Genomic DNA, 22,175 nt, shown 5'->3' with positions numbered 1-22,175 from the left:
GCTCCTCTGATCGTCGGAAAAACTCAGAAGCTTAGAAAGCTTTGAGAGAGTTGAGAGATATTTGAGTGAATTGTGAGATGAGTTGAGAAGCCAAATGAGCTATCTATTTATAGGCTAGATATAGGGCCATTTTCGTCCAACACAACTTATAAATAAATCTGATTTTATTTCCCGAAATTAACTCTGTGTAACTGCTATCTTTAAACAAATAAAGTTGTTTAATTAAACATATGAATCTGGCTCTCAAATCGTCCGATACATTGTATAACTCACAGGCTCAATTATTATCTTCAATAGAGACGTAAAATTGGTCAGGTTCATTCTAATGTTTACATATTACTTTTAGAAATCAATATAGCTAATTAAATAGTTGTTACTCTCTGCAAATAGGGCCATTTTCGTCCAACACAAATCATAAATAAATATGATTTTATTTCCCGAAATTAACTATGTGTAACTGCTATCTTTAAACAACTGAAACTGCTGAATTAAACAGATGAATCTGGCTCTCAAATCATCCAGATGCATTGTATAACTCATGCCCAATTCTTATCTTGAACAGAGACGTAAGATTGGTCAAGTTCATTCTAACGTATACAGATTACTTTCAAAAAATTGTCTGTTTAAATTTCATAAATCAATATAGCTAATTAAGTAGTTCTTACTCTCTGCAAATATAAAATTCGTACAAACTTAGTAAGTGAAAATTTCCTTACGAATTTTTTCTAAAAAGATAGCAACCACGTAGATGTGTCGAAGACACATATTACCACGAGCCTGAGCCTAGACCACGTCCACGAGCCCGATCCGAGCTGAGACAATAAGAATGCTGGTAGTGGTGGTGACAGTGGTGCGCAAGAAGCCCCCTTATTCTCTATCACTCAACAAGGGAGTGGAGAATAAAAACCTTAAATACTCAATCCCAATGTATTTCTCATTCTATGTGGGATTGAGCATTACTAAGATTGGTTAAGGTTGTTGTATCAACCCAAAAAGTCATTTGGTCCAAATAAATCAAAATAAAACCAATAGTTCAAGAAAATCAAGTTTCAAGAATGTTGAGTTGGTGCACCCACATATAAGAAATGATGAGAAGTTGATAGAATGCTAGTAAAAAGGGTAAAGAACACATGAACATTGTTATATAATGATTACATTAGTTTTAACATATTGAAGAAACTGCCTTAACAGTTCTAACTGCTATCAACCACTCTAACAACAAAAATAGTTTAACTATATACATTATTAACATTCTCTCTACGCTTTTCTTTTTCTCTGAAAAAAACTATGCACTTTAAATCTAAACTCCTCAAAGGAAGTTTTTGACAAGGGCTTGGTAAAGTCGTGAACCACCTAATGACTTGCTGGTACATAATTCACAACCAACTGCTTAGTTGCCACCTTCCGGACAAAGTGAGCATCATGATCAATATGTTTGGTCTTTGCATGATAAACAGGTTACTACTCATAGCCATTGCACCACTGTTATCACACCAAACTATAGGAGAACCTTATTGGTCAATCTTCATATCTGATAGAAGAGCACAAATCCATGACACCTCCGCTGTTGTATCTGCTACACACCTATATTCAGCTTCATTGGTGGACTGAAAAACAATTTTTTGTTTCTTCGAGGTCCTCGAAACAAATTTGTCTCCAGCAAACACACAGCTACGTAAAATAGACCTCATATCATCTAGACTACCTCCCCAATCTGTACCCGCAAACACTGTCACCATCACCTTCGCATCTCCAGGCACCATGACCAAACCATACTTCAAATTACCTACAAAATAATATTCTCCTGACACCAAGCATATGAAAATGAAGAGGTGCATGCATATATTGTGCCACCTTATTCACACTAAAGGTGATGTCTGGTCGCGTGTGGCAAGCATATAGCAACGAACCCACTTTACTTTGATACTTACGAGCATCATCCAATAGTTCTCTAGCATCCTAAGTTAGTTAAGACAATATCATAGGAGTCGAGGCTGGATTGACACGATCCATCTTAGCTCGCATCAACAGTTCAAGATGAACTTTTGTTGGCTAAGAACAAGAGTCTCACCCACTTTTTTCACCTCGGAACCTAGAAAATATCTTAGCTCACCTAGATCCTTCAAAGAAAACTTAACATCTAAAAGCCTAACCACACGTTCGATTTTCTCGTTCGAAGTCCAAGTCAGGATAATGTCATCCACATAGATCAACATAAACATGTGTTCTCCTTCAATGTGTCAAACAAACAAGACGAGTCTGTCCTAGACTCCTTGAACCTTAGTTGAACCATGTACTATTTTAATCTCTCGTGCCAGTTCCTTGGTGCCTGACACAGGCCATACAATGCCTTGTTCAACATGCATACCAACTGACTACCATCTTCAGTCCCTTAATTTTAGAAGGAAGCACTCAACTGACATATTCACATGCTAGTAGTTTGAGAGGCAGTGTTTCTGCAATGGGATTCCAAAATGGGACTACTTTATCTGACTTTACTTTCATATCTCCTACTTGTTATAGTATAGAATAAAGAAAGGAGAGGCAATACTCTCTGAATTTTATTGAATCATAACCCTCTAATATCTCAAGAGAGACCAGGAAGCTTTATCCAAGTTGAGAGAGGCTAGTCATGAGGTCAAGGCTGTCTAACAGAAATCCTAACAACCTAACAACTCATGCCAGCAAGATGAACGGCTTAACAGCCTAACCATTCATAACAAACTCACACATTCATAACATCATAACACTGTTCCCAATCAATTACGGGTTCAAAAGCAGATATACACGGCCACACATCCACAATCCTCTGTAATTCAGGACAAATAGTCAGAAACATGGGCCAATGCTTGGGACCAAAATAACCCAATTTTCAATAGAAACATGAATCTTTATTCCGTTTAACTTTTAAAATTTTGTTGATCCAATATCCATCAATTATAATAAAGGTGAAAACGTTTCTATGGAGCCATCAGTTATTGAAGAGGATGGGTATCTTATGGTCCTACCTAGGGTACAGGGAGGCTACATACTTGATAATTTGGAGCCATCAGATATGGAGAATGATGGATACCTTATAGTCCAACCTAGGCCACTGGGGAGTTACGTTTCTGATAATATTGGCTCATTGGAAGATCTAGCAAGTGCAATGATAAAACGAGTAAGAATCATATCTATTTTCTTTAGCTGATGTTTGGATTATATGTTCACAGTTCTAGCCATCAAATTTGCCAGTACTATAGGTACTCAAGGAATAGGATATGGATGCATTTATCATTTTAGGCGAATATTTCTTAAACAGAGAATTGATTATTTCCTTAAAAAATTCATAAGCAATCTTCCTATAATATGCGAATCGTTTTTTAGAAAGAAACCAGATGAGCCTGAAGAAGTTATTAGCTTTATCTGTTTAAGTAAACCTCTTGTTAGTTGCTATTGGATATTGGTCACCGATAACGACACCTGCATCAAAGCTGCATATTCGATTTGGACCATTTATGCATAGAACTATGATGGTGAGCAATATCTTTGTTTCGATGCAGGGCCAAGATAAAGCCGAAGTGACAGACAGTGATTTATTGTGCGATGCTTATTCTCTCGGGACTTGCATCTAAGATGAGAACGTAGCCACTTGCAGCAACCGAAGGATCTGCAATGCAACTATGCAAGAACTACTCTTCTTGATAGTTTTGCCTCATGTAACTGATAACTAATCGAATCTGTTGTCTTGTTTCTACCTTTATCAACCTCCACTCTGTTCTTTTCTTGTCTGTTCCTTGCAATTTTTGCTGTTATTTATCGCCTAATAATATCTTAAGAGCTCAGTTTTTCTGGCTCTGGTTCACAAGTTCAACTTCCCCTGCATTGCTTATGTCTCCAAATTGAAAACGGGAAATGTGCTTTGCTTCTTGAGCAACATTATTTCCTACGTAAACAATTGTATTTGAAATATCCAGGTCTCGAAATAGTGAAACTAAGTGAAATTATCACCCTTTAGGATCTCCCCCTTTTAAACAAAGAAAGAAGAAAAATTGTGTTGCTATAAAAGCTGGATGTAATCATTGCGTGGTGGCTAAAACTATATCTAATCTACATTTTCTGGTAATTCGTTAAGGAAACTATCCTATGTCTAAAACTTTAAAGGAAAGAGAAGAATGATGCCTTACTATGATGGGTTTAACTGTCTTATATACGACAAGTTGAGAACGGTGCTATATGAAGAATGACTTCTGGTAAATAGTGAATAGGCAATAACTATTCTCAACCAATTTTATACCGCATGAAATTACAGCTTACCATTTATATCTAGGCTTAATTATAAAATAAGCGTCCAAACAATACCGTTTTTTCCAAATAGGTGTTTAAACTTTTTTATGAATCATCCAGGTGCCTAACGTTACAAAACTTACCACTTTAAGTGCATGGGTCGTAATTGTCGTGAAATTCTACCGTAAAAGGACACATGTCACATTGTGATAATTTTAAATAATTTATCTACAATTTAAAAATTAAAATTATATTAAAAACACAAAATTCGAAATACTTTGAAAAAGTCTCAAAACTTTGAAAACTCTCATTTTAATCCCTAAATCCACGTTGGCCGCTAGCCTTTGTCGTCAACAAAGCTCCACCAAACTTAACCTCCACTCGACAATCGATAACCCTATTAAATCGTGACCAATCAACGGTCAATCGTCGTTTGTACCTTTGAACCCTACGCAAAAAAATCGCAACCTCACGTGATCTTGACGGTCAATCGACGACAAGTATGGCGGTGTATGACTAGGAAGATGGCAGGGACTACGTCGGCGACGGTGATCATGGTCGACGATCGGCTGGTTAGGGTTAGAGATTTTTTTGGATTTTTTAATTTAAGAGAAATTAAAGTTTTTTTATAAATATAATAATATTTTTATAAAAATAAAAATAAAAATTTCAAAATTACTAGAATGTGACAATGTCACTTAATGGAGAAATTTAACGGCAATTACAATCTGGACACCTACAGTGGCAACGTTTGTCACCGTTAGGCATCCGGATGATTCAAAAAAAATTAGGCATCCGGATGATTCAAAAAAATTTAGACACTATTCAAGAAAAGTGGTATAGTTTGGACATTTATTTTATAATTAAGCCTTATATCTACTGCTAGTAAGTGGTCAATCGCTTGGGAATGGATCCCTATTGACCATACCTTTGGGATTTCTGAAACCTTTGGTCTGTTCTTTTGGCTCTACACTTGCCACTTCATATGTTTTCAACTCAGCCTAGGAGCAAACAACAAGCAGCATTTAAATTGAATGTTCATCCAACAGCTAAACATCCAATTTAGCAATGTAGATTGAAAGGGGGATGGTACAACATCATTGTATGCATTATGCAGTATTGACCATATACGAAATAAATGCAAAAATAGGAGCTCATCACTAATTAATCAATCTCAGTGCATGAATGCTCATTCCCATGTCTCCAGAGAAATAGCAATCTCCACTTGTGAAAGATGCACTGCCTCTCTAAGGGGAGACGTTTCCCCGACATTCATAGCTATAAAGAGATGACAATCAAGTGTATTATGCCCACACTAAAATAATAGGATCAAGACCTCAAGAAGTTTAGTATTAACAAAAACAAATTGTTTTGAAAAGAGGAAACAGACGAAGAGGATATAATCTAATCCGAATGCAATACGAATTGTTAAAATTATTATTGAAACACTAACTGCATGATTTATACATGACTTCAACTAGGAAACCAGTTAAGGTTTAAGTTACAATGCAAGCAAAGGAGACAAGCTCACAATCAGATAAACAATCATTTTTGCCAAAGTATACAAAGAAAATTAAGTTTCACACTGAAAGCAGTCTACATCCATCATTACTTTCTTCCAATTATTTTTCTTCTAATTACTAGTATTCTGTCCATTTTCAACCCCTAGACCGTACAATACGTCTGCATATTTCTCCGTGGAGCCATTGAAGAAGTTATCTCTCAACTTCCTAAATGTGCACGATGTTAGCAAACTATCCGAGCCAGCTTGATGACACACACCGACTCTTTCCACTTCCAACAACTCTGCAAGCTTGTTCAAACCACCATGTAGGCTATTGCAGAACTTCAACATATGCTTGATATCGTACAACATGGGAAAATACATATTGATGAAGTCAAAGAACCCGGCTTGATTATCAGGCAAACTCCTGCAAGTCAAAAGCTTAAGCAAGTACCCAAAGTCATATCCACTATGAAAAGTTACGCAATTCACAACATCATTCAGCACAATCCCGGACGACATCAAAAGCTCACCAAACCGCTTCACATCAATACCCTTCTCATTGTTCTTCTTAAAATCAATCCCGCACTGGAGCAACAACTCGATCGAATCACTAGCAAAGATGTCTTAGCTTATATCGAACTCGCAGAAATTGAATTGCCAAACGCAAGAGCTATCAGTTCCACAGGTGGGAAGATTCCCATTCTCATCCGAAAAAGTGAGACCCAACTGGATCAACTTCAACATATCCACGTTATCTTTCAAAGATTGGCAGTTGTAATCATTGATGTTCTTGAAAGATCCAACAGGACGGAGAACTACACCCGGGAACTCAGTATCCATGGCCACATAATTGTATGTATCAACAATTTCACGGATCAATGCAAACTCTTCTTCTAGATTATCATTCCAAACTTCTCGAATATGAACCGAATCACTTTTGGGTAAAACCGACATTTCCATTAGACCAAAACAAAGTTACGCGCATCCAGATTTCAAACCTTGATAAGTGAATCTTGTCCGAGTTCAGTTCCAAAAACAGTCGCGGTTTGATGGTGAAGGCCAATCTGAAAACAAAGAAAAGGGGAAAATCAGATTTTGAAACTTCGAAGTATGAGAGTTCGTAAAGGAACCATATGAAAAGAAAAAAAAAAGTGAAGAAGGAGACGATATCTAACCTTGTGACTACGAAATCGGGCCTTGTATTTAGCACATCTAGAGCTTGTAAAAAGTGATCCGAGTTCCGTCCTAGTCGAGGAATTTGGGTCAACGAGTTAAAAGGGAAATGGGGACGACGTTACAGTCCTATATTTTCTGGGTTCATCTTAAGGAAAGGAAAGGAAAGACAAGTGATTATTAGCATGGGAAATTGATTGAGCCAACGAGGGACAATGTCAAAACGATGGCGTTCCAACCTGCATGTCCTTTTGATACGAAATCGTTCTTGGTTGGCTTTTACAGTACTAAAAAACCTGCTAAAATGGGAAATGTGTTTGTCGTGGTGATATTCACATCGGAGTTGGGACTGTTCTAGAAAGAAAGGCATAAATCCTATTGACCCAAACAAAACAAAAGCCATACATCCTTCCACGTTGTCCAAATGCGATTTTGTTCTTGAACAAATTCTCCATGTACTGTGCTATAAATTAAAAGACTAATCAAATAATATAAAAATTAAAAGATATTATTATAAAGGGTTTAAATGATTAAATTATAAAATAAATAAATAATTTACACATAATATAAGTACTATTAATAAAATTCAACTTAACATGTTTTATAGATATTGTTTGACTTAAAATTAAATATTACTAGATTAAAATATAAAAATCACATCCGCATTTTATACAGAACACTTGATCTAATATATATAATTTAATTTAATATATTTCACAAATAGATTTTAGATCGAAATTTAATTTTATTAAAATTTATAAATTAAATATTATGAAATCGGAATATAAGGGCTAAACCTACATACAATATGGCATTAGTGTGTTGCCTACTACTATAACTTAGGGGTTGTTTGATAAAATAAAACGATTAAACGTTGAATGATTCAATGGTCTGAATGATTCAAAGGCTCTGTATGAATTGGCTCTGAATGTGACATGCTGTTTGATAATGGTTTTAAATGTACAATATGAATTATGAATATTTTCATTTTTACCTTCATAATGATTTATTATATTATAAGATATGATTGTTTAATAAGACAACATGTGAAAAAATAGGTATTATGGTCAGATACCGGGTGCTTAATGATTCATAATGTACTTTAATACTGAATCATTCATCAGTGTTTTGTTGTTTCATTCAGCAGTGTTTTGTTGTTTCATTCAGATGTGAGAATCAAACAAGTTAAATGCTGAACGGTTCAGCATTCAACGTTGAATGGTTACATTCAACGTTGAATGGTTACATTCAACAGTAAACAAACAACCCCTTAACTTGTATTTTAAAAGTTATAATATAAAAATAAAAAATATATATGACAGCTTAAATATTGGTTTTGTTTAAAGTAATGTCTTTAAGCATTGTTTAACAATATGTTTTGGGGTGATAAATTAATTAAATTGGTGGAATATTTCATACGAATATAAAAATCAATTAAGTGCCTAAGGATTAATACTTCCGTCAAATTACTGTTGCTGTAGTGAAAAACATGTATTTTAGACATTGACGAGTCAAAATTGTATGGGTAGTTCTAATGTACGGCCGTTTAATATAAGGTTAAGGAAATACGTTATCGGAAATATTAATATTTTTTAACATTTTTAGTATAGCGTTATCTAAAATGTTATTTTTTTTACCGAAAATATTAATTTCGCTACCTAAAATGAATATTTCCGATATTAACATTTCTGATAGAAAAAATAACATTTTATGTAGCGTCTAATATTAATATTTCTAGTAAAAAATAACGTTTTATGTAATATTATATCAAAAATATTAAAAATATATTAACATTTTTTTTAATTTTATGTTAGACTTTCTTTAGATATCCCTTAAACCAGCCCGACAACGTAATTGGACTGAGTGGACCTTACAGTTTTTCGATATGAAGTGAATGAGTGTATAAGTTAGGTGATTGTTTAATAGTGGAACTAACAATGGTTTCCAATTATTCGCCTCAAATTCATTACGTGTTCGCACCGTGCCATTTCACTTGCGTCCTTTCCTTTTAGGGTAAATTATAGAATGATAAATTTTAAGTTGACTATTATTTTCTTAAAAATATTTAGTAATTAAATTATCTCATTATTTAATTTATTTCAACTAAATTAATATATGTTAACATTCTATCAATTTATTTTAAATTTTAATTTAGTTTATTAAGTTAATCATAAAATCAAATCATGACACATGACTTTAATGATACGTGTAAATATAAAATTAGATAATCGTAGTTTCTGTATTTATCAATTTAGATTTCTAGTTATTATTTATTGATATTATATCTAATTTTAATTACTTATTTAAATAATAATCAATTTAGATCAAGAAGGGATACAATTATCCCTAATACCAAGTTAGCATAGTCACGTAATGGTTGAGCATTAAGCTTTACCCCACCAAACATGATCCTTAAGCTGTATCGCGAATTTCTTTGCTCTTCCTTTTTATGACTGGTTGTGCACAAATTTAGTATCAAATATTTTGTTTGATTGTTTTGATGTTCCTTAAAAATTTCTGTCTTATGCATTCATATGGCAAATATGGAAGAGGCATAACAACTTTGTATTTATTGATATTTTTCGACAAAAGGACGTGGTATTGTATTATAGTTTAATTAAATTCGATACATCATTAGTTGCCAAACTTCTAATGCTAATCATCATTTGGGCTACGCTGAAGATATAATGCGGCAAAGGCCACCACAAGGATGGTGTTGCTCCAATACTGATTGTATTGTTGCATCATCTAATAACATCGACACTCTTGGGGGAATCATATGGGACTATAGTGGTAGTTGGTTACTTGGATTTTGAAAAAGTGCAGGAGTCTCTAATGTCCTACAAGTAAAGTTGTGGGGGCTACTCGAAATGTTAAGTTGCACGATTAGTGGAAGATTAAGAGATTGATAATAGACTAATAGCTTTTATATAAAAAAAACATTGGATGAGGAAAATATAATAGAGTCATCGTGAAAACGATATGATAATTGACGAAATTACCAAACCGATATACTTTCAACACTTTCATATAATCAATAACCATGTAAGTTGTTACTCTAGAAGAGATTCAAGACTTGGTTGTAAGAAATATTTCTTGCCATCTTTATTATAGAATTGTTACTGGTCCAAATTTCATAAAATTTAAAAATATTTTTTTTAATATGATAGTACGGCATATTATCAATTAATCACATGAGATAATATTATATCATCGTTACATCTTAAGTGATTTGGTTTATTCAACAATAAATGTCAATCATTAGTCAATAACTTTTATTTAAAAAATATTTTTAAAAAGAATAAGACATTATAAGTTAAACAATTAAAAAATTAAAATAATTATTCGATTAAATATTGAAAACAAGATTCAATATTATGCATATATTTTGAGTTAATTATATACAAGGCTTAAAATATGTGAATATTTCGGGGTCTAACCTCTTCCTTTTTGGCATTCGACCATAAAGAGACGAACAGTTGGTATCCCATAGAGTTAGTTGATCTGAATGTTAGAGTTGGTATGCATAATATTCCACTTATTTGATGGGATGGTTAAGAGATTATCTAAAAAGTAGGATTTCGCGTGGTACATTAAATATTTCGAACAAATCTTGAAATTTGAAACTTCCCATTATCCAATAAAAACTTAAAATTCCTAATAATAAACCAAAATCGTCTATCCGATTAGTTACAAATGCTTTTTGACAAGCGTTTGCCGCTGTGGGTCGTGTGAACCAAAACCCTATTAATACATAAGAAGACATTCCAACTAATTTTCAAAAAATATAAATTTGTATCAAATTCGATCTAGTAACTAATCCCAACATTGAAGTATTGAACAAACTCATATAAGCAAAATATCTCAAATATGCTTGATCATGTGACATATAATTGTCACTATAAATAAGAACAAAATTCCAACTGTAGTGATTAATATTGACATAATAGAGGTAAGTGAATCAATAAAGTAGCCAAACTCGAAAGAAAAATAATTATTGATGGTCCAAGACCATACATATTGATAGATAGAACTTCCATTTATTTGTTGAATAGACAGATCGACCGAAAAAATCTTAACTAAACTTAACAATAAAATATTGGGAGGAGGAATCGGCCCACGTCGGCTTACTGATGGGATGCCCTAATGTGTTACAAAATTTCGCCTTAGATAATGATCCGATAAGAGAAATAATTGGAATTCTTGTATCCAACGTCTTCATTGCATTATCTTTTATAAATGAATTTTATAGCATTTGACTCCGTACCACTAAAGGATTTAATCGTACACTTGAAAGATAGCCGAGAAAGTTGAGAGAAAATTCTCGTATAAACAGAACTTTTGTTTATACATCCCATTTTTAAGAATCTGAAAAAATCATGGTATGCACGAGATCTTATGTATGTGTATCGACAGAAAAAAAGATTGATCAAATTCTATTGAGTCTGACTCATAATGATCATTTATCAAGAATGACTCTGGTTATCATATGATTGAACAACCAAGACCAATTTACTTACAATACTTAGTTCACATTCATAAATAATATCTAATGAATTATGAGTTCAATACATCCTGTTTAGCATAAAGGCGGATATTCCTTGCTTATCATCAGACAATCACTTATTCACAAACTTCGTGTGGGGCTAATAGTTTTCATTTCCAGTCTCATGGAAAAATCTTTCCACTCCGCTTAGCCCTATCTCCCTCTAAGGGTATTTTAGTGATATGTTCTATAAGAACCGAACAATCCTATTTGGTCAAATACCTAGCGACAAACTCCTATGTTCCTTTCATTACAATATTTCTGAACAAGTTCCTGGATAACAAGCTTAAAGGTTTTCTTATTGATGATATCAATATTGATGCTAGTGACGATATTGATGCTAGTGACGCTATTGATGATAATGACAATATCGATCTTGACCTTGATACGGAGCTGAAGTTTCTAATTATGATGAATACGTTAACTATGGATATGATGTCAGAAATAGACCGATTTTATATCACCCTTCAATTTGAACTAGCAAAAGCAATGTCTCTTTGCATAATATAGATTCCAAACATTCATGATCTGTATGTGAATGAGGTGAATTACTTATCCCTCGGTCTATTAGTGAACTATCCCTCCAAGGATTGTGAAATATGTTCTACTAGAAATATTCTTGTTATTGCTTCGACTAATATTCCCCAAAAAGTAGATCCCACTCTAATAGCCATGAATAAATTAAATACGTGTATTAAGATACGGAGGCTTCTTATTCCACAACAAAGAAAACACTTTTTCACTCTTTCATATACTAGGGGATTTCAATTGGAAAGAAAATCATACATCCGATTGTTCAATCATTTGATAACCAGTCATACTTTTTATGAATGTCAATTAAGTATAGTAAGTAAATGATTACTATGAGTCAGACTCAATAGAATTTGATCGATCTTTTTTCTGTCGATACACATACATAAGATCTTGTGCATACCATGATTATTCTGTATAAACATGTTTTACTAAATTTTTCAGTAATTCCTTTTTCAACGAAGCGAGTTTATTCATTAGTCAAGTCGCAGTAAATGAGGGAACTACTATGAAAAGACTAAAACCTCGAGCTCAAGGATGGAGTTATCTCATAAAAATACCCACTTATCTTATAATTATCGCATTGAAAGATATTGAATTTCAACCACTTGACATATATGTGCTACACCCAAAACCAAAAAACACCGGATGGCTAGGATGGATAATAAAGTGATAAATAAGAACACAAATATGACATATACTAATATATAGTAGTGGAGGATTATGGGATAAAAAATAAATCCACTTGGTTTTAGATTTGGTATAACCCAAAGTCATCATTCTCTTTGGTTTGCACAACCTAAAAATTATTCTAAGGTTCTAAAAGAAGATAAAAAAAATAAGAGATTGTATCAAGAATTATGTACAAAATAATATGAGACTATCTTCTGGTGTCGAGGGAATTGCACGTATAGAGATTCAAAAAAGAATCGATCTAATTCAGGTCATAATCTATATGGGATTTCCTAAAGTATTAACTGAAGATGTGCCACGTAAACTCAAAGAACTACATACGGATGTTAAAAAGAACTTAATTGTATGAACCGAAAACTCAACATTACTATTAAGATTTTGGAAATCCTTATGGACACCCTAATATTCTTACTGAATTTATAGCCGAACAATTAAAGAATCGAGTTTTGTTTCGAAAAGCAATTAAATAAACTATTGGAAAACCGAGCAAGTGGATACAAAAGAAATTCAAATGCAAAATGCATGGCGTATCAACGGAAAAGAAATTGCGCTTGTCGAATGGATGCGGGAAGGTAGGGTTGTCACTAAGAATTTCATCTTTGGACCAAAAACAAGCAAGGGGTGGAATACCACATAGAGAAAGTGTACCTACTAAAAAAGCAATTTATGTAATAGGTCATGTTTTCTTAAACCGTCCATCAAAACCATATTCTGTCTTTTCTCTGGCGAATACCCAACAACAGCTTCCATGGAATGAATAATTGATCTGGATCTTAAAAACAATAATGCTTTCGAATAAGCATGAGTAATCAAATGAAATAAAACGGCTCGCTAAGACCCCATACCTAAAGCTAACATCATATATCTCAAGCGAATATGAAGCGCATGGATACAAGTTATGCCTTGGAATGAAAGACAATTTCGAACCGGCTTTGTCTGCAAACAAGGAAGCTATAAGTAATACAACTATGAATCTCATGAAGAGTTTGATCTTGGCTCAAGATAAACGCAGGCAGCATGCTTAACACATGCAAGTCGGACGGGGAGTGGTGTTTCCAGTGGCAAACGGGTGAGTAACGTGCAAGAACCTACCATTGGGATGGGACAACAACTGGAAACGGCTGATAATACCCTGTAGGCTGGGGAGCAAAAGGAGGAATCCACCCGATGAGGGGATCGTATTTGATTAGCTAGTTAGTGAGGCAATAGCTTACCAAGACGATGATCAGTAGCTGGTCCGAGAGGATGATCAACCACATTGGAACTGAGACACAACCCAGACTCCTACGGGGGCCAGCAGTGGGGAATTTTTCGCAATGGGCGAAAGCCTGACAGAGCAATGTCGTGTGGAGGTAGAGGTCCACTGGTCGTGAACTTATTTTCAGTCATTTATGTACATTTAATTACGATATTGGGTCGTGTTTCAGTCTCAGTGTAGCTGGTCATCCTCTCAGACCACCTACTGATCATCGCTGTGGTAAGCTATTGTCTCACCAACTAGCTAATTAGACGCGAACCCCTCCTCGGGCGAATTCCTCCTTTTGCTCCTCAGCCTACGGGGTATTAGCAGCATTTTCCAACTATTGTTCCCCTAGCTTCATTGAAAAAGGAATTACTGGAAAATTTAGTAAAATTGATATAATTGTTATAGATGGTCCAATACTAAATAAGCGGGTATTTACTCTAGAAAAAAGAATAATCTCTTTGAAAAGTAGTTTTGTTCCATCTGTTAGAGCTTGAAGAATTCCCAAATGACTGGCGTATCCAGGCCCAATACATTGTTGTATTCCTGTAGATATTTCTCTAACCATACAATGACTAGTACACCTATTGTGATTCCCATTACAAGATTCAAAATAAGGACTGACATCCATATGATCCCATGTACCTCTTTTAAAGATTCTAATATGTAAAAAGAATTGATATCTTATACTTTTGTCATATAAATTATCATTTTAGCGATCCACTTCTCCCATAATGATATTTATGCTACCTAGTATCGTCATAATATCAATCAATTTCATTCTTTTAACTAACTAAGGAAGAATTTGCAAATTGATAAAACCGACGGGCGAATTCTCCATTTCCAATGGAAACCTTTTTGATCCCCTATCAGAAAAAATTCTAATTCTCCCTTTGGGGCTTCCATTCTCACATAAAGTTCTTGTCTCGGTAATTCAAATGTGGGAGAATGTTTTTTTACTAATGAATCAATATTCAAAATCATTCCATTATGGATCCCTTTCTCAATCAAAGCATCGAATTTCTAAATTCTCATAGGGACCCCCAGAATTCCTTCAAGGGCCCATTGAATTATTTTTATAGATTTTGTCATTTCACTAATTCAGACTAAATAACGAGCTAATAAATCTCCTTCTTTTTCCCACTGGATTTCCTAATCAAACTCGTCGTAACACTCATAATGATCAAGCTCGTAGCATTGGACTAGATAAACCCCAATTTACAGCTTCTTCTCCACCAATAACGTCTATCCCTTCAACTCGTACTAAAAAAATAGGATTTCGCGTGAACCAAACCCATAGATAATGTGATGTTACCCTATATTAATCTATTATTGGCTAGTAAGGCCTTTATTGTCCTATCATTTGCATATTGAACGTACAGAATTCTATATGTATCTCTAAAATATTAATCTAAAAATGTATTGTTTATTCTATATAATGGGTTAATTTTATTGGTATGAAATGAAATATCTATTTATTTTCCTCATATTTGTCATATCATTTGTATATTTGTCCTATCATTTGAATACTATAAAAGATAGGAAGTACCCCCTGAAAATATTTTACTAGGTTCAATTCTATCTTTTTCTTATTATTCTTTAGCTATTCTTCTCGCCTCATTATGTGAGTTAGAAGAACCTTTTATCATGTTATATCATCAGTGTAATGATCCATCAACCTGCTAGTTCTTTTTATGAGGCACAAATGAGAGAATTTATCCTAGAAGCGGAAGAACTACTGAAACTTCGCAAAAGCCTCACAAGGATTTATGTACAAAGAACGGGTAAGTTAATTATATACAAGGCTTAAAATATGTGAATCTTTCGGGGTCTAACCTCTTCCTTTTTGGCATTCGACCATAAAGAGACGAACAGTCGGTATCCCATAGAGTTAGCCGATTCAAACCACAAAGAGAGAATTTACTGAACATTGGACATGGATCCTTCAATTTGGGCCTGGGCAAAATATCTTTTATTCTACATTGCAAATGTAGACCTTGCAGGCATTGGGCCATGAATAATTCGACTGTGTGTAGACACGAGTGCACTTTTTACTTAAAAAATGAGGTAAACTACACTCCAGGCAATTTAATTATGAGTTTAATGATAATCAGTCATTTCACTTTAAAAGTTTCTAAATAAATTATTTAATTAAAATATAATTACAGAAAGACCACTGACGGTTAATTTTTTTAAAAGAAACAATTAGTCTTATTAAAAAGGTAAAAATATCCGAAATTAAAATAAGTGTTTGCAACTACTATCGTAAAGAAAATACACAATTTAGACATTTTCCTATAACATTGAAACTAGTCACTTTAGATCATATAAAGATCATACATGAAAAATACTTAAAACTCAATCAAAAGACTCGAACGAAAAATAGATATGAACAAATATGATGGACCATAGCAGAGAAGATCAACAAGATTATAGTTAAATGTCATCTTGACCAGACGTGACGTTGTCAAATCTAATATTGAGAAAATAAAATAAAATAAAACTAGTCAAACAATCAGAAAAAATGAAAAACGTGCCACAAAAATATAATTATTCTTATTAAAAATTTTAAAAAAATACCAAAACAAAAAAATAATCAATAATCGACAATCAACATCAAAATCGATATAGTGATAAATTACATATAAAAGAAAATTGATCTTACGTATAGAAAACAACACAAATCCTAATAATCAATTAAATATTAGATATAAATAGCGACACGTCTTAATATATTAATAGTTTTAATCCTTAAAATTTATATATATTAATTTACTTTTAATTCGAAACATTTTAGCAAATTTAACATTTCATTCTTAAAATTTCATTATTTAATCTCTATTTTTCTTTCAAACTATTTATTCATCTCTTAAAAATATGACAGTACTTTCATAATATTATACTTATACTATTTGTTGTTTTAAATTTTAAGGATAAATTACAAGTTTATCACATAAATTATCAGTTTTGATCTATTTTAATACCTAAACTTTAATTTTTTTAAAATCATACAAAAAAATATTTATTATTTCATTTTACTACCACCGCTCAAAATTTAACATTGGTTTCTTTAAAAAATAATAAAAGTTTAGATACTTAAACGAATTAAAACTGATAGTTTAGGAATTAAACGCGATAAATTTTTAATGGTGTGGTATTAAAATAAAATAAAAACTAAATATTAAGTATATTTTGAAAAAAAATAAAAATTTAAATAAAAAAAACGAATTAAAACTAATAATTTAAATACTAAATATATAATTACCGTGATTTTAATGATAAAATAATATGTTAGTGACAGTATCAATATGATTAGTTTAATTAATTTTGAGAAGTAGTGATAAAAGCGACAAGACAAGAAGCGTATCAGTGATTTGGTGGGGGTGGAGGGGGATGCTGATGCCACGTGGACTAGGGCGTGATCCGAAGTCAAGAGAGTAAACGCTGCTACTTTCCCAAAGTCCAACCTCTTCCGTATTGCTTTAAAGTGATCCACTGTGAGCTTCTTTCGATTAGATGGAATGGACGGTACCTGATGAGAGAACAGCACCTAGGCCATTGCATCCATATACATTCTATCAGTGCTGCTTTGCACGCTGCCCCCAACCTTTTTTTATTAATATTTTACGATTTTTATTAATCGAACAGGTAAAAGTAATGGTTAACGATTAAAGTTACGGTTACAAATTTTAATAAACAGTTAACCAATGATTAGCCGTTAATAAATTAATTATATTTTTAATTTATTATATTTTTACATAAGTAACTTGATATAAGTTTCTATATAAATAAATTAATTTATTATATTTAATAAAATTTATATAAAAATAATTTAATATATTTTATTATTATTTATTTCTTTAAAAATATAGAAACATACTTACATTAATATAATTATATGTTTATTATTAGATACTAAGATATTGAGAGATGCACATATGTTAATTGTTACACTTTTTTATTTTATTTATTACATCGGTGTAAGTATGTGTTAAGTGCTACAGTTTTTTTATTAACTTACACTTGTATAATATGTGTTAAGTATTACACTAGTTTATTTTATTCACTTATACAGGTGTAAGTATATGTTAAGTGTTATATTTTTTGTATTATGAATTATGAAAAAATTTACAAAAAAAATTGTAATATGTTAACGTGTAACCGAACCGTTAAAAATAATTAATCGTTAGTGGTTAACTATTTCTTAATAGTAAGGTTACGGTTACAAAAATCTCATAACTGTTATAACGGTTAATCGATCGTTTAAGGTAAACGATACGGTTAACCATCCATAAACAGGCCTACTTTTTATTATAATAATAATTTACTAAATATAAGAAACACATCAAAATGCTTGAAAATAGCAAACGTTTGAAGATCCGGAAGTAATGGTAAAAAAGTACAATTATTTAGCATTAATTATATAATTATACCTAATTCTCATCCATTTTTAAGAATACGTTATTGTGTACTTTAACTACATTCAATTCAGTAATATTTATTAATTATAATAATTATCTAAGCATATTGTGTGTATATAAATATAATTATATAAAAACTTCTAAGTATAATTAATAAATGCATATCCAAATACACCCTAAAAATTAAAACACATTCTTTCCTTTCTTATGTTATGTAAATAATTTTTAATATGATAAATTACACCGTTCCTTATTAAACTTTATTCTCTCTCTTATTTTCCTTACTCAACTTTCAATTTGATCAATTTGCTCACTGAATTTTACAGATTGAATCATTTTGCTCACTTTGTCGTTAACTATTTAACGATGTTATGACGTGGCACATGCATCAAAATGACGTCGTTTTGAAAAAATCAAATATACTCCAAAAAGACATCCTTTCGGTGAGTAAACTAAGAGATAGAGTAAAGTTCAGTGACTCATGGTGTAATTTACCTTCTTGCTCTTCTTCATTTTCTCTCCACCGGGCACCACGTCATTTTCATTCCGAAAACCGTCGACCACCGTAGATGGTGGTCGTTTGGTCCTAAATTTCATGGGTCAGTTCGTCTCGACCCCCTGAGTCCAAATCTGGTGATTGTTTCACCGAAAATTGTCCCAAAATCCGTTAATTTGGACTGAAACGTTTCAGTTTTCTCACTTTCAATCCCAAATTCATGGGCTTCAAAGCAAGTTCCGACAAAATGGATGTCAGATTCGGACTCAAGGTGTCAAAACGAAGCGACCCATCCAATTTTAGGACTGAACAATCACCATCTACGGTGGTCGATGGTGGTCGGTGGTGGCATGACCACCTTCTGTTTTTATTTTATTATTTTAATTATTTTATATTAAAAAATAATTAAAAAATGTCACATCATTAACTGTTAGAGAGAAAACGGTCGAGTGAGCAAAGTGATTCAATTGTAAAGTTCAATCAGCAAATTGATCAAATTGAAAATTGGGTGAGGAAAATATAAGAGAATATAGTTCAGTGAAGAACGGTGTAATTTACTCTTTATAATATAATACGATTTTAATAATTGAAGAAAAAATAGAATTCAAATTGAATAAGAAAATATTAATATAATAAAAAATTATAATATTTGATTTAATATTTAAAACATAAAATACAAGCGCACGGTAACTTCTATTTTGCTTTTTGAAAAAAAAAATCACCTTTAAAATAAAATATTATCGATCAGTAACCGAGTCCGAAAATTTACCCGATCTAACACCTAAGAGAAGGAGAGGCATTTGAGGGAACGCGCATTACCAATAAAAATAGTAAGGCGCACCCGATGAAACGCGCATCGCACGTGACTCGCCTTCCCCTTAATTTTCTGACGGGCGCTACTCGTAGGGCGCCTTCTGCCGTTTCTGCCCTCCGCCCGAAGCTTCTCGCCTGAACCTTCCCGTTCAGTTTCTCCCTCCAAACCCCCAACCTACTCCCTTTATAAACCTCTTCCCCAACTTAAAAAATCACACCAAAATTCAATTTATTATATATATATATATATAAGCAATGTATAATTGTTTATATAATTATTTAGTTTTTAGTATATTTTTTTATTTTTTTATTATTTATTTTGCATTTATTATAAACTAATTTAATTAATATTTTTAATTACATGTAAAAAAAATAGAAGACGCGTTGTTGCGATTGGATGCTGAACATATTTTGAGTCATTTTGAGAATACGATAAGAATATGGAACTATATTCTTTTTAAATATACGAATATTATGGAATCAATTATATATGATTTAAAATGTTAGAATTTATTTAAAGAACACAAAAATAGTAATTCAAATTTTAATGCTCAGAATTTATTTGTTAGAAAATGATCATATATTAGAAGTTTTTATTTGCAATAAGAAGATGACAACACCTAGGCGTATCTGTCCATATTTGTCTATGGTTAGATTCGGTTACTTAGCAAAAGTTGAAGGAGGCTGTAAACTTGAACCCGCCCTGATTTCTGCACTCATTGAGAGATGGAGGCTAGAGACACGCACGTTCCATCTAATATGTGAGAAGTGCACAATTACACTAGATGATATTTCAATGCAACTCAGACTACCGATAAATGGAACTGTCATACGTGGTGTGGCAGATGATGATTGAGGGGTCTATGCATAGAGTATCTTAGGAAGACGCTGCCCAGTTTCAACGGTGGTCGAATAAGATTACCGTGGCTGAAAATTGAATTTAAAGAGTTACCCGAAAATTGTTCAGAGGACGATGCAAAAGAATTTTGTTGGGCATATATTCTACAACACATTGGAGGGATATTGATGCCCGACAAATCTCGGAATCAGGTGCATTGTATGTGGTTGTTGCATCTGATTGATTTTGAAGAAGTTGATGCATTGAGTCGGAGGTTTGCAATTTTGACATTTTTATTTAGAAAAATGTGTCTGTCGACAAAATATAGTAAGAATGTTATTAGCGGGTGTCTCATGCTTCTTCAATCGTGGGCATGGTACCGCATGCCTTTTTTATGCCCGATCGTGAATGACCCATATGTCTTTCCATTACTTTCAAGGTATCAAGACAAATTTATTTTTAAAAAACATTTCTTTATTATTATAGAATGACACATATATATTTTTATATTAATTAAGTGGTCAAATAAAAGGAAAAATCATTGTGATATCCCACAAGAATTAGAAGATATACGATTATTGATTGATTAGAAAGCTAGTGGAGATATACGTTTTTTATTTTCATTATTGATTTAATTGTATTGATATAATTTGAATCTCATTTTAATTTTGATAAGAAATCTATATTTTTTTGTTTTAGTTCAAATGATTGTCATATTTGGACGATGGATTGAGGGTTTGTATCCCGCCTAACTTGAGTGGGCTATTGGATGTATGGATGATGGTTGTGCTCCTTATTTGTTATGCTGTTATTGAGTGGCATCTGATTGATCGCATGTTTCATCAATTTGGTTTTACACAATACATTCCTAAAGCACTAAGAAAAATAGAGACTGGTTGGTGAAATGGTTAATAGGCATAACGTTGATAGGCGGGTAAAAAAGAGGTGAATTGGTTGGTGAAACACAGAGACTGGTTCATGATGTGGAAGATCCGACATCATCGTTTGCCCCATCGATAATATATATCATAAACTCGTTGCATGGTTTCACCTGGATATATAGAATGGTTCAACGTAAACGGGAAGTCATTCTTACTTTTAAAGGAAACACGAGGGGGTCAATTCATCGTCGGCGACCAAGACCTCCGACATCGCAACATCATCATCCCCTCACTATTGGACAAAGAACAAGCGATTCTGGATCATCTGCATCTATTCCACTGGGACCTTCACACCAACCACCAGTGACACCAGTATTCATCCCTAGCCCTCCATCTTACATGGGGATAATGCCTTAGTTTCAGACGCCATCGATGTCGGTTCATATGCCATATCCACCAGTTGAGATTCTAAATTCATCGGTTCATTTTCCATAACCGTATGGCTATGCACGAGGTGAAAGCTAATTTTAATCTATCCAGGCAAAAGCTTGAGTTGTTTAGCTAGGATGACTACTATTTATGCAAATGTTTTTTTATTGCAAGAATTTAAGCATGTATTTCAACAACAAAAATTCACTTTAGGAGTTGAAGCGTAAAATAGAAAGAAAGGTTAAACTCGGGAGGAAAAGAATAATTTTTTTGCTATATTGTAAGTTGCTTGTTTCGTTTAAGAGGTTTGTTCTAAGCTATGATATCAACCTTTGTGG

At 32.9% G+C, this 22,175-nt stretch overlaps 2 protein-coding genes across 2 annotated transcripts; both read right to left on the bottom strand.

The window, feature by feature from the left end:
- Positions 1–3,821: 3,821 nt before the first annotated feature.
- Positions 3,822–6,292, bottom strand: LOC120149640 (probable CCR4-associated factor 1 homolog 7). Its single transcript, XM_039162374.1, has 3 exons — positions 5,948–6,292; positions 5,195–5,267; positions 3,822–3,925 (listed from the first exon to the last, which is right to left on the bottom strand). The coding sequence occupies exons 1-3, from the start codon at positions 6,290–6,292 to the stop codon at positions 3,822–3,824; spliced, it is 522 nt and encodes a 173-aa protein (XP_039018305.1).
- On the bottom strand, positions 5,683–6,831 carry LOC120150686 (probable CCR4-associated factor 1 homolog 10). Its single transcript, XM_039163314.1, has one exon. The coding sequence runs from the start codon at positions 6,731–6,733 to the stop codon at positions 6,398–6,400; it is 336 nt and encodes a 111-aa protein (XP_039019245.1). The 5' UTR covers positions 6,734–6,831; the 3' UTR covers positions 5,683–6,397.
- Between the last annotated feature and the right edge of the window lie 15,344 nt (positions 6,832–22,175).

Source organism: Hibiscus syriacus, unplaced genomic scaffold, assembly GCF_006381635.1.
Source record: "Hibiscus syriacus cultivar Baekdansim isolate YM2019G1 unplaced genomic scaffold, ASM638163v2 tig00002793_pilon, whole genome shotgun sequence".
In the NCBI taxonomy this organism is placed as follows: Eukaryota; Viridiplantae; Streptophyta; class Magnoliopsida; order Malvales; family Malvaceae; genus Hibiscus; species Hibiscus syriacus.
The sequence above is the reverse complement of the archived record's forward strand: the minus strand, read 5'-3'. Positions and strand labels throughout refer to the sequence as shown.

Excerpts from the sequence above, each read along its gene's own strand:
- LOC120149640 (XM_039162374.1), bottom strand. The coding sequence starts at position 6,292 with ATGTCGTCCGGGATTGTGCTGAATGATGTTGTGAATTGCGTAACTTTT. Across the intron at positions 5,268-5,947 it reads CCACGGAGAAATATGCAGAC|GCTGAGTTGAAAACATATGA; the intron begins GTATTGTACGGT and ends GTTTGCTCCTAG. Across the intron at positions 3,926-5,194 it reads AGGTTTCAGAAATCCCAAAG|GAAATAATGTTGCTCAAGAA; the intron begins GTATGGTCAATA and ends TTGTTTACGTAG.
- LOC120150686 (XM_039163314.1), bottom strand. The coding sequence starts at position 6,733 with ATGGAAATGTCGGTTTTACCCAAAAGTGATTCGGTTCATATTCGAGAA.